Genomic DNA, 14030 nt, shown 5'->3' on the forward strand with positions numbered 1-14030 from the left:
ATGTTTCCGGTAGAGACAAAAATACAAATACCAAGGTCTCACAGGAAATCCTGCATACCCCTCTGCTCACTTACAGTAGGATAAATGGGAAGTGCTGGAGAAAAATAGCTGCTAGGATTGACTGGAAGAAAGGGAGAACCAGGTAATGCTGATTGTAGGAGCTGTGCATTCTGGAACAATTTTGGTAATTTTGTTCATTTATTTTCTTTTTTTTTTTTTAATACTTCTGCTCTTTCTAAATTGTTTCTATCCCACCCAAATTTCTGTTTCGTAGTCAGTGTTCTGTCTGTCTCTTCTGTATTGCCAGCAGTATCTTGCTGCTTGTGCCTGCTGCTTGTAAGCTCCTTTATGAAGATTTTCTGAACTCTGTCCAGAATAGAAATAGAGTTTTTGAAACAGAGGCAACATCTCTCTTCCTTCCATTTTGCTCACACCTTTTCTTCCACCTCTCCAATCACTGTTGTAGCTTTGGGATCTCCCAAAGTAAGTTTCTTTGTTAACATGCCCCCGCAATGCGATGCTGTTTCATCATCCATTATCCTCAGCTCTCTACTTGACTTCCCCCTTTCCCTCTGCTTACTTCAACTGGTCTGTGTCTTCAGGATCCGTCCTTTTCCCTCTGTGTGCAATTGTGCTTCGCTGCTTCAGACAAGTTTTACTTCAACTTCTTGCTTAGCTGTTATCTTTATCTCTTAAGAAAGGTCACATGATAAATTCTGAGTGTGATTATTTTAAGCAAATCAAGGTTTCATGTATTTGCCATTTTTTTGGGAAGTTCTAATAAAAATGTGCAGAACAATCCCTTCTCCTCTGCATGTGTTCCTCCATCTTGAGAACTGATACAGCACATATGTGAAAGTGAAAAGTGTTAAGAGTGCTGCTAATTGCTGCCGAAGGTGGAGGACCTGCCTTCCTGCTGTGCACTGCAGGGAGCTTCTTCACCTGTCCTCTCAGGGGTGCGCTCGCATTCCCTTCCCTAAAACCACCTTCGCTCTAAGCGGTTAACCTTTTGCTCTACAGGTGCTTCACAGCACTGACACCTTGGTTTCTTACAATCCGAGACTTTGAAGTGGTCCTGCCACAGGCATTTTGGGAGCAATCCGTATGGTGACACAAAATTGTCTCAACATTTCAAGCAGTGCCATGGACTAGTAACTGTGTTCCTGGTACCTCTACCTCTGTACCTGTAGCAAATGGGTATTCAGATATTTCCTTCTCAGTGTGCGTGAACTTAAAATATTCCTTTCAATCTGAAGTGTATCCTTAATCCCCATGGTCTCCTAGGTTGTGAAAATATAAAACATACTCTAAAAGGGGAGAAACTTTAAAAACTCTGTTCACTTCATATGCTTGTCTGATCTCTGTTAATAGGGCATCTGAGCACCTGTCTGTCAGAGCAAGGGCTTTGGGGTGGGGTTTTTTGTCATTAATATGACTTTAAAAGAGAGAGCTTTCTAATGTATTTTAAAGGGGAAGGAGCAATTACCAGCAGGTGACTTATGCAGTAACTTGTCATCTTTAGCACTTGTGAATAACCTTATCCATGTTTTACAAATGGAGTGTTATTCTGGTTTTTAATATCTTTCTTGTGATCGGAACACAATAAGGATACTTTAGCAAATATAACTTTTTTGGAAGCTAGAATTAAATGACAAATTGAAATGGATTTTTCTGACAAGCTAATCCTGTGCTCTATGAGGGTGTCAAAATACTTCATAAATTTTTATTGGAACTTAATTTTTGACAAGTTAACTCTCACCTAAAAGGTAATGGTAGCTAGGACAACTTGGAATAAGTAAATGGAAGTGTTTGTTTCTTTAAAATAAAAAAGGAAAATGAAGGATTTACCACTTAAGTCTTGTGTAAATTAATAATCTTTCCTGTGTTGTAAATTTCAGCCCCTAATGAGGTGTGTCTCAGTGAAGAACAGAGTGAACTTTAAGTGAAAAATCCATGTTGTTCCTGTTGAGGGACAATTGGAAATGTGATGAAGGCAGATGGCAGGCTATTTGGTTACACCTGCAATCTGCAGAAGCTTGGACAAAAATTAGGTGAAGAATATTTTTGTAGTTGACCTTTCAGTGAACTTGCATAAATTTTTTTCACTTCGTGGATGTTTATGACCTTATTATTTGGATTACTAGAATAACCTATATTGAAATATTATGCCATTTATAGGGTTAATGCATTTGAGAAGGACATGCATGTGATTGCCCCCTTCTCTCCCCTTCTCCCCATTTTTAACACTACAGAGCATAATTTTGAATTGAAATAGTCCATAATGGTCCTTTTTTTCCACTTTTCTTTAACAACATGAACACTAAATTATAGCTGTGCAATTATGTAAACAATGGAAATGCTTCCAGAATGAATACTTCCTTTTAAATTTTCATTTTGTGTAATTGCTGAAAGGTTTGGAGCCATAATAAACCAAAATTATTTTACACATTTGTCGTTCTAAAGGTCAATTATGAAAGAAGTAAAGAAACAACACTGTACAGAATGAGTAAACCAATTTCTATTGCCATCACCATATGTTTTTCTTATTGCTTGTGTTTTTCCAGTTACTGTGTACATAGCATTCAATTAAAGTGATTCATTTACTAGGCTGTAAGCTGCTGAACAGAGTTTACATTTATAGAACAGTGCTTTGAAGGGAAGGAAACAACTTGCCTCTGTTTGAATTACCTGATTTTTGCAATATCACTGATAGGACAGATGTTCTCACTTGGTCACTTTCTCATAAGCCTGAATCTTCTGATAAGCTCGCAATGCTACTGAATTACTGCATGAAATCACGCTTTTATTGTTAGCTGGGATGTGCGTGAAAGTGTGCTAATTGAGAAATGGGAGAAAAAATGTCAAATTTTACCTGTAAGTGCCTTCCTGGGGTGTGGTTTCTTTCCTGTCCATTCTGTTTGGAGTAAGCTCAAGTAGAACGACAATATTATAGTCAGGACATATTCTGCCTCATATTAATTTAAATGAAGTCACTCAAACTATCACAAATTTATACTGAAATGCCCGAGATGAAAAATGGCAGTGTTAAACTAATGGAAAGCTAGGCTGAACACGATTTTGTTGGGGCTCTTATGCACTTGTACATTAACTTCTAACAGTTGTCTGTGTGTTGTATCACCACAGCATACGATCTGTGCTGTGAATTCATCAGTTTGAACCTACATAACAAAAAAGAGAAATTGAGGATTGTTTCATTAGCTTTTCAAAATAAATTTTTCAAAGGTTTCTTACTATGAAAAATAATTTGTTTTTTATAATAGTAGACTTCTCAAACAGAAAGTAGATCCATGCAGCCACATTCTTACAACTTTTTGGAATGTGTGTGTTGTCACAGCATTTGTTTAAGTTGTATTAGTTATGCTGTGTCAACTCACAGGTATTAATATATTAAGTAATGGGTTTGCAGTTTCTGTTTTATCCTAATTTTCTAAGTGTTATAGACAATGACCATAGTTAAGAGTTGATGAAGCTGGATGATCGTTACAGTGGTATTTAACAGATGGGATTGATGGAGCGAGGACAGGAGTTAATGCAGTTGTTTGTAGCAGATCTTTGTGCTTCCTATGTTCTGTTACCTTTCAGGCCAGGTTAGCATGGGCTCTTTTATTGTGGCGTATGTCAACAGAAGTGTACTCCCATCTGCCGCTCTATAGCTTGATGCCCAATTATTCAGAGACCAAACACATCGCAGTACCTGACTCTGTTCATAATTACAGGTGTGTTGTGTTGTGAGGAGCCCAGTGCATTAATCAGACCCTTAATTATAAAAAGGTGGGTCTTTTTGTTCTGCTCGGAGTGTGAGTTTACCCCCCACTTTATGAGCTGCTGCATCCATCTGCTTTCTCTTTTTGAATGTTTGCATTGACTGATATTGACTTTAAAATGTATCAAAGGAAGTGATTAAAACTAGTTTAAACATTAACTCGAGTGGCATTTTAGCTTATTCAGGAAAGTGAAAGCATTATCTGCTACTATGTTAAAAACTAATATTATTGATTTAAAATACATAACACAGTTATTTCATAGGATGTTACTGCTGTATATACTTAGAACACTAAATAGGTTCTGTCCAGGTGTTTAGCAGTGCTTTGAGAAAATACTAGTGTAGTTAGAGCATATCTTCATACAGAGAAAAATGAGTTTGACTTTTTTAGTTTCTGATGTAGAAATTGAGCATGTGGACACATTCTTTACGCATCATAAAACCAGTAAAGATGGACATTGAAAATGGTTTTCCTTTGCTACTTTTCTTTGAAATTTCATTGAGACAAAAAATGATTTTCTACTCAATATAGAAATAGCTTTATCTAATTCTTCAGCACATACAATGTTGCAGGTAAGGATTATATAGATTTTGTGCCTAATTTTAAACCTGCTGAAACCTTCTGGGAAGGAAATCTTAACTCAAATACAGGAACTTTGCTCTGATTTGGAGAGACTGTGAAGAATTGAAATGTGGAAGGGTTAAAGTTGAAATGCTTATCTCAAATGTGTTCTGTGTCACAGGGTAATGATGAGAGCAAAGCTGTGGTTGGTGGTCTATTCTTACAGACATAGTGCTACCTCTTAAAAACAAGAAAAACCCTCTGTTCCTTGAAAAGTTCAGCAAAACTTTTTTTTCCCCAAGGCTTATCAATATTTGCTGTCTTAATTATTTAGGAGAAGAGTGACTTAGAATAATCTAGTTAGCATAGATTTATCTGTGTTACTCTGTTGTGTATGATCACTTCTTGCATTTGACATCGCTGTATTTCTCAACTAGTCCAGAATAGCTAAAAAATCCCGTATGTGCTGGAGCAGCCTAACAGTAGTAAGCCACCTGCTGTCAGTTACTGCCTTGAGCTCCTTCAGGGCAAAGGCAGCAGTTGTTTGTGTCATCTCATGTTTTTATGGCTACAGAATTTTGAGTAATGTGATTTTAGGAAATACCTCATTTGGCATGGTGTAATGCTTCATCTTAAATTGATTAACTATTTGTATGTTTTGAATCCAAAGTTTTACTTAACAGGAGAACAGCTCTTTTATGCTTAGATATGAAGAGACATGGGTGTTTGGAGTTTTTTTTAACAGGAATTTAAGAGTACAAATATTACCCAAATGCAAAATGCACTTTTGCTGCTAAATGCATCTGCAGCGGAAAGTAGTGGTTGTTATGTGACTATCAGTTATACATAGAGCTGTGTGGCTCTGAGTTATCACCTTGATTAGTGTGGAACTGGTGATTTGCAAAGTTAAATCTTCTCAAACTCTCCCTTTTGGTTTTGGGCTTCTTTTTTTTTTTTTATTTCTTCTCAAACAGGTAACTTCTCTTTCAGGATATCTTAAATACAGTCATAAAGTACTGCCCACCTTGGTTTTTCTTCCTGAGCTTACCTGGCTTTACGATGCTGATAGGAGACTTCATTACTGCGGCAGCCAGGGTTCTGAGCACAGACATGCTGGAGGTGAGTATGGCAATGCCCAGTGCCCCCATCCCCTGAGAGCGTGTGCTTGCTAACGAGGTTCGGATGTCTCCACTCTAACAGGTGTTGACTCATTAGTGCAATGCGAAAGGGGGCTCTTGGGGCAGATACCCATGGCAGCTGATGTGTGAAATTGTGGGATAAGGTGACATACTAGTATTGCAAAGGTGTTTCATCAAAAGGCCAGAGTGTGAGAAATCATATCCTCGCTAATATTGCAGCACGCCTGTGCGCTAAAAGCAGGACTTGGATTTCAGAATCTCATTAGCATTTTTTCAGTGAACAAATATTGAAAATATGGAACTTTTTTGGTAATAGAGAATTTCTTACTAAATATCAACACTAATAGAAATGTGAGTCTAAACAATTAAATTAGGAAAGGATAAGTAAAATAGCAACTCAATGATGGGATGCCAAAATAAGGGTAAAGGTCTGGCAATCCTGGAAAAGACAGGAAAGCTTTGTTGTACATGAAACACCAGTTCAGGGGGGACCTTTCTGTCTGTTTTGGCCAAGTGCTTTTACCGTGCTGCTCTTGACATTTGTGCGGCTGAGCGGGTGGCCCTGCACAGGGCCACAGCCCTCTCATATTTCAGCAGGACTGAAATGGTGAGCCCAGCCGTGCTTTTTCCATTGTCCCTCAAAGAGTTTACAGCCATTAATTTTCTGACATCTCTTTAAAAAAACTGACCAACCTGATCATTGATCCAAAGCTTAAAGTGCTAATAAGAAATGAAAACTCAGCTTTCCATGGAAAACAAAAAAAACCCAACACCATCTTCCATTTCTCCTACAAGCATAAAACTTAGCCTGCATTGTATTTTCAAAATTATGCAAGATTATATAGCAGTAGTTAATGCATTTATAGCTCATGCCATGTTGCTTTTGATGGTTTTATTGAAGTAGGAATCTTTCTACGCATTTTTACAAGGTATACAGTCAGTTTGAGTGCGTTGTGCTGTCCTTTCTGTCACATGATCAGCTAATAGTAGTGCTGGATTAGTGCTTAAAACTCCCACTCAGCTTTTCTTTAGGTTGTTCTGTATTTTTTTTGTTGACACTGAATCTTTGATAGTTGGATTGTGTAATGACAGAGGAGGTATTAAAAATGTAGAATGTGCTTAGGAGCGGGGCCAGGTCCCTGCTGGAGGAGAAGCTTGGCCTCAGAAAAAGAGCAGAGCAACACAGCAGCAAAAAGCATAGGCAAGTAGGTGTCTGTAAGTCACTGCTTTACTGATTCTTTTGCTGTAGTTGTAAATGAAAAGCTACCAGGACATGTTCCTCAGGACACTTTCAGTGTGGAATTGTGAATACAGCATTTTTGGTATTTATGGTGATAGACAATAGCCTCATAGCTTATGCCATTTTCATAATTTTATGAAGAAAATGTTTTTGTTTACTTTTCCTTTGGTTAGGCTCCCCGTTCAGAAGCTCACACCATCCTTGGTTCTCTTGTTTGCTTTCCAAATATCTACCAAGAAATCCCACTCTTGCGGCCCATTTCAGAAGCCGGTGATATCATTGCAGGAACAGCAGATGTGAAGGTAAAGTCACATTTTATTAGTAAATCCTTATGTAATGTAACATATTTTTACTATATAGTCACTTCATTTTTACCACGCACTTTTTGTTTAAAAAAATAAACCACTCCTCCTCAAAACCCCACAACTGCACACATTATATGTACTTATTTGATAAGCATTGCTTTGCTTAACATGCACCATAAAATAAACAAAGCTTAGATACTGCAAATTACATCTTACTTTCAAGGAGCGTGAACTGGCTATAATCAAATGCGATGTTTTCCAGCCAGATGCCTGTCAGGTCAATTCATTAAATGGTGTTGTTGGTGGTATTTAAAGTGTCCGTTCATTGTATCTGTGTATATTAGCTTGTTCTCTAAGAGGTGTGGGGTGCACATAAGGGGAGATATTTTTTGCCTTATTGGTATGATAGTAAAATGTTAAGAAAATTCCACTGTTATGACAGAACTATCATAAGTTGAATGGCTTTTCCCTGAGAATTAATTTCAATGGGACACCCAGAGACATGAATTGTTTTGCTGGATGGAAAGCTTTGTAATTTAATGATCTTCACAGCAATACTGTTGGTGGAAAAATCACACAATGCTGTCCCCTAAAGACCCAACAAAAGTGATCTGGAGGATCACTTGCAGGTGAAACCTGTCCAAATGGTTGCCTTCACACAAGCCTCTGTTGCTTTTTGATAAAGTTGAGGCACCATGCTGATCCACTGCACAAAGTTAGGTAAAGCTGGGGAGGAATCTCAGAATTCCTCATGTGGCCTGAGAAGGTAGAACCAGAGAGAACGCAAAACCCTTAGCACGTTTGGCTCCTGTTCTTGCTTTCTTCATCAGGCCTTGGAGAATCATTGGAGGTGTGTTAAAGCAGTCTCAATTTTAAAAGTGTCTTTTCTGTACTAAAAAAATACACTAAATTTTTCAAAACATGGCTGGCTTAGAACTTAAACACTATAGTTCATATTATCACGTGATCACCACTCATCATTAGTAAATACCCGTTAACTCTGAAAATTAATTTATTTCCATCTTGCTGCCTGTACATGATTTTAAGTCAATTAGATTTATCCACAAGGGCCTGTATGATCAGTAAGTATTTCTCCCTTGATGAAATAAAATTGGCATGTAGTAAAAATGCTTTAAGAATAGACTGAGAATTGAAGTTATTTCATTTGTAACTATGTCAAAATTAAACAACTTTAAATAAAGTGGATGTATGAAAAAGATGCTTATTGTAATTTATTTTATTATTTTAGTGCTACCTCATAAATATTTTATTGAAGAATGCTACAGAGGAGCCAAGTGAAGCTGCAAGGTAAAATATTCAGTAAAAGAAAAAATTGGAAAATCTTCCTCACTACTGATTTTTTTTTTTTGGTGCTTGTACAGCTGAGTTGTTAATCCTGCCTTGTGGTTTGATCGCATTTGGATGAGTTATTCACTTTAACCCTGTTGAGATGAGGTTCGCTCTGCGCCATGAGGGTGTCAACCTGTTGCGTGACCTGAGAGAGGGAAAAGAGAGATCGCGTCTTTGTGGATTTCTTTCTTTTTTCTAAATATTCTTATAAAACTTCTGACAAAAACACTTTTTCTTTTAAAAAAAGATGCATAGCCATTTGTGGCCTTGGAGTTTGGATATGTGAAGAACTAACGCAGTGCACAAACCATCCCCAAGTGAAGGAAGCAATCAATGTCATAGGTGTGACACTGAAGGTATTACTATGACAGTCTCTGTAATCAATAAACATTGTGTAAAAAAGGTATTTTCTTTTTTTTTAATGGTTGCTGGTTATACAGAGCACAGTCTGCTGGTTTGCCTTTTCATTGCTTAAAGCACTAACAGGATGCTGCTTAACACACAACTGCTCAGGACTTTTTGCATAGTGTTAGTGATATGGCATTGGCCATCTTCAAAAAGACGTCTCCCAGTTCTGAACCTTGGTATGTAATTTGTAGCTCGTTACGTTCAGTGAGCATGGTTCAGATCCTTATGGCTCCTGTGAATTTGCCGAGGGGCATATGCACAGTTCTTCAGTGTTGCCAAGGTGGTATCCTATACAAAAGTGCAAAATATTTGCAAAAATAGCGTGTGATTATGTACCTAGAGACCCTTTCCAGAACAGACCAAATTAAGGTTACACAGATAATGTCAAACCTGCTGTTCCCTAATGCTGACAGCGTGATTCCGCAACGTTAACATTTTTTATTGTTTGTATAGATGCAAAATAATTTAAAATGTAGAAAAACTGAATGCATTGTATTGTATCTGGATATTTTATTTGGCTTTTAATCATCTTTTCTTTCCTTCCAGTTTTCTAATAAACTGGTAGCTCAAGTAGCCTGTGATGTTCTTCAGCTTCTGGTTTCTTATTGGCAAAAGCTTCAGAAGTATGAATCCTCTCTGTCCAGAAAAATTACTGAAGTACGTCAGTTTCTTTAAAATGCTTGTATGGAAATCATATACAAAATTGTCTTAATTTCTTAATTCCTTACTTGAGCCACTGTAACTATGACTTTATGTTAACTTTTTCTTTCTTCTGCAATTATTGTTAGGAGATGTACTTGCTCTAGTCCTAGGACCAGTGTACTTCTCTTGTTTGTAGTGATTTATTTCCAAAATGCTTAGTAAAACTTTTTGTTTCACTTGGACATTGAATTATAAAGGCAATTAGATGCTCCTAAGAGAATTTAACCTTTTTCATACCCTGTTCAAATGAAGTTCATGCTCTGTCTTTATAGCGAAAGAAGTTAAATTTTGGAATTTTGTTTGTTTCAATGTAGATCCTTGTGGCCACTATTGCATTTCTTTTGCCTAGTGCTGAATACTCCTCTGTGGAAGCAGATAAAAAGGTATGTCACTGAAAAGAGCAGCCTCCATTCTTTCTTTGTGCTGCTCGAGATCATTATTAAATGAAGTTGCTTGGAACCCGAGTTGTATTTTAAACTTTCAAACCTTTAAGTTTGGGTGAATTTAGTAGAATATACCTAAATACTGTGTTACATGTTTAGTTTATAGTTTCATTGCTACTTTGCTTGTTGGATTGGTGTATGGCATTACCCATGAAAATGCTACTGGAGCCGGTATCTGCTGGTGTTCTTGAAGATCAACATGCATCCAAAGCTCTTTTACTGGACTATATTTACAGAGTGAGTATAAGGAATGAATGTGCTTTATTGTGTCTAGATGTGTAAAGATGCCTTTCACAGATCCTGTTAGGCACAGAAACATTTTTAGCAAGCTGTAGAGAGTCATGAATTCTCGCAGTGTGGGCAGAAGTCGTACAGAAGAGAAGTTAAGAATGCAAAATGTTAAGATGATAAGATCAGAGATGTACAATAGACAGAGGATGACGAAGAGGGAAAGGCAAAATGTTTAAAACAATGAGCCAGGGAAAATAATCTTTGAGTAATATTTGAATTATTTGAAATGGGCTGTTAAAATACAAAATAAGTCCTGAAGTGAGCTGTTAAAGTACAAAGTAAGTGTTGACAAAGAGTGTTATTTTAAAAACGCTGTACTTAAATGCTACTTTTTTGTAGCATGTCCTGGCTTTCACAGTGTAAAATGGTGGGTCACTCCTCATTGAATGTGTTCAAGTGGGTACTGTAATGTACATTTTATTACTTCTTCAGTGTCGTGCTTGTCTACTTGCAGGTTCTGCACTGTTGTGTGAATGGCTCCAGCACGTATACTCAGCAAAGCCACTATGTGCTGAGTCTGGCAGATCTCTCCTCTAGTGATTACGACCCATTTTTGCCACTGGGGAATGTCAAGAGCTCTGAGCCAGCCCAGTGCCACTCCCCCACGGATTTGGGCAACCTGCTCACTGTTGCCGAGGGTAAGAGAGTTCACAGAGCATGGTGAGGACCAGTATGTCAACGTTCAGCAGCTAGGAAATAAAGCTTTCCGGGTTACATCTCTTCCTTGAAAACGTGTTTCTCCTTACTGCACATAGCAACTGTTCCTTGAAAACTGGGCAGTGCCCTTTTTTTAATGAATTTCAGTTGCCTCTGTAATAGGATGTTCGAGTTTGTTGCTGACATTGCTCTTTATGAAGATCACAGGAGAAAGAAAACGATGCTAAGGTGCTGTATAGCGAGAAATTTGTACAGAGAGAGGATAGATGGAGAAGCTGTTTTTTCCAGCTTTGGTACTACTTATGATTTAGTGTATAGAACTAAATTCAACAAATACAGTAAGCCCCAAATCAAACTTCTTTCAGAAGCATGCAGCTGCCCTTCTTGAATTTTTCAGTAGAAATTACTCCATTATCATAGATAATTTGCCTGTTCTGAGTGATTTGAGAAGAACATGTATGAGTTGGACCAAATTCTGCAGCTGCATAAATATGCCATTCCTGCTGATTCACAATCTACCTGTGTCTAACATGAAAAGAGATTATTTGGATCTAGGTACATTATGTTACTAACTTTTCAAAGTCAACTTTAAAAGTATTCATCCAAACATATGAAATAATTTATCTCGAAGTGATTTCTCATAGAGGTCATCTTTATTTCAAACATTTATTAAAAATAACCTTTAAAACAATGGCTGTTCAACTATGAATTTAAGTCCATTAATATGCATTAATGTATTTCTGCAGAAGAATTGAAAGTACAGATGCAATATGAAGTTGTGCGAGATAACGTTGGATTGGCAGTGATGCTTTAAAATAGTATTTTCAGGTTTTGACACTGTACTATTTTTCAGTCCTACAGCTTATTTTCTTTGGTTTTGTGTATGTACTTTAAGGTTTAACAAGAAGGTTAAAAACATTAAAACCTTTTCTACACATACTTCTTGCTGAGTAGGACGTGCTGTAAATAGCAGAAAGATAAAGTTATGTGTCAGGTACATTTGTTGTTTTAGGTAGAACGAGATGTTTCTCATCTTGGATATGTTAGTGCCCTATAAGTTCTTCGGTTTACTTCTTTTTGAAAAAGATTAGTTCAGAGATTTACTACTGGGGGATTCATGAAAAGACTAAAGAGCCTTTTTTGTGAGAGGAGGCTGAGGAATTTTGGCTTTTTGGGGCTAGCAAAGGGCTGGAAAGGGATATACATGTTGTTTAGAAGTGCATTAGAAGTTATAAATACCAAGGAAAGAGGAAAACGTTGTCAACTAAAGAAAAACGGGTTTAAACTAAATATGAACAAAAACTGGAAATGAGAAGGTTTCTGGCTATAAAAGGGGTAATATTCTGGAATAACATTCCAGTAGGAGAAGTGGAGGCACAATGTAGCTCAGGGCACAATCAGTTTATGAAATAACTGATGTATATGCCTGCGCTGAGGGGAACATCTTGGGATCCAGAAAGTCTTTTCCTGCCTCATACAACGAACTTTACCACCGTGCTGCTAAAGATCGAGAAGCATTGGTTTTTAGCTGCATCTCTGGTTTACCTTTGCTTCTTGTGCCCAGTCCCGCTCTTGCTACAATTGCTGTGGGGATGACTGTGAGATTACAGGCAGTAAGGAGAAACACCTTAACCTGCCAGATGAAATTGTAGTGACAGCAGACATTGTGGGATCAGTGGGCAGGGCTTCTTGCATGTTGTATGGAGTCCTGGATGTGACTGTAGGCTAAGTGTCAAAGGGCATGTGGTAAACTAAAATAAAAATGTGTTACTGGTAGAATTTCTTGGAAAGTGATCGTAAATAGCTTCTTCAACAGGAAGGATTAGGAGGACAGCTAAGCCAAGCTTCTGAAATATGACAGAAATTTGCAGATGCTCTTTTTAGTTACCTCTTGCTGCTCTTATTGATCTATTATCTTTTCACTGATCATTTTAGAAAAAAGGAGGAGGAACTTAGAATTGATACCTTTAACGGCACGGATGGTTATGACTCACCTGGTGAATCACCTGAGCCACTACCCACTCAGCGGAGGCCCTGCCATTCTCCACAGTCTCCTTAGCGAGAACCACGACAACTCCTATGTGGAGTCCTCCGAGCTGTCCTCAGAAGTCTTCCGGAGTCCCAACCTGCAGCTCTTCGTGTTTAATGACAGTACTCTTATATCTTACCTCCAAATCCCCGCAGAGAAGACAACAGACACTGAACCAGCAGCAACCCCCTCGGATGTAAGAGTAATTGTCAGAGATATCTCAGGGAAGTACTCCTGGGATGGCAGAATATTGTATGGACCTCTGGAGGGCTGCCTTCCACGGCAAAGCACAACGAGCGCATTTGTGATCTCGGGCAACCCTGAGCACCACTGCATTTCCCAGAAAGACATTTCTCAGGTGGAAGAAGGAGAAGACGCTCTTGACCAATTGTTGGAAAAGATTGGTAACACCAGTCCTGAATGCCTTTTACATCCCCAGCGAAAGCTGAATGAGCCATCACCACCACCCTTTGGTATGAGCTATGACCAAGAGAATACGATCACTGAAGCACTGATGAGGCAGAGCACCCAGGAGAAAGAGTATATATTTAAATGCAGCTCGGACTTAAGTATGAAGGTGGCCTGTCAAGAAGAACCACGTCCTGCTGAACCTCAAGCATCCTTTTATTTCTGTCGGCTGTTGCTAAATGACTTGGGAATGAACTCCTGGGATAGAAGGTAAGAAGAGAGGATTCAGAACATGTTTATGGCACTCTTACTCTTCTCACTTCGACCCCCAAACCTGTACACACTTAAAGTGAGAATTATATAGCTGGGTGGTAGTCAGAGCATACTTTTGAACTTTTATGTGTACCTGATTCAGTGATTATTTTAAATAGACATCTGCAGATTGTTTATAATTAAAAAAAAAAAATTTGAATCATGCTAATTTGATTCTCTTCTCTTAGGTATTTGAATGAGAAAATACTGTGTCGCTACTGTGTTGCATTTTCCTTCAAATCCTTTTTTTATATATTTATAGAAAAAGCTTTCATCTTCTTAAGAAAAATTCAAAATTACTGCGAGAACTGAAAAATCTGGATTCCCGCCAGTGGTAAGTAATGTTTACTAAACACACAATTGATAAGGTTAGCGTTTCCAAAGAAAGAATAAGTACGTC

At 37.9% G+C, this 14030-nt stretch overlaps 1 protein-coding gene across 1 annotated transcript in view; it reads left to right on the forward strand.

Annotated features, from left to right (window-relative positions):
* Window positions 1-14030, forward strand: part of RALGAPA2 (Ral GTPase activating protein catalytic subunit alpha 2) — a 132924-nt gene that overhangs the window by 54429 nt on the left and 64465 nt on the right. Inside the window, exons 24-33 of the mRNA XM_059828587.1 lie at window positions 5337-5465; window positions 6899-7027; window positions 8280-8338; window positions 8628-8736; window positions 9335-9445; window positions 9805-9873; window positions 10033-10170; window positions 10679-10862; window positions 12817-13588; window positions 13893-13964. Of these exons, the coding sequence (XP_059684570.1) occupies window positions 5337-5465; window positions 6899-7027; window positions 8280-8338; window positions 8628-8736; window positions 9335-9445; window positions 9805-9873; window positions 10033-10170; window positions 10679-10862; window positions 12817-13588; window positions 13893-13964 (1772 nt within the window). The remainder of the gene's footprint in view (window positions 1-5336; window positions 5466-6898; window positions 7028-8279; window positions 8339-8627; window positions 8737-9334; window positions 9446-9804; window positions 9874-10032; window positions 10171-10678; window positions 10863-12816; window positions 13589-13892; window positions 13965-14030) is intronic.

The sequence above is a fragment of the Gavia stellata genome, chromosome 23, assembly GCF_030936135.1.
Source record: "Gavia stellata isolate bGavSte3 chromosome 23, bGavSte3.hap2, whole genome shotgun sequence".
Lineage (NCBI taxonomy): Eukaryota > Metazoa > Chordata > Aves > Gaviiformes > Gaviidae > Gavia > Gavia stellata.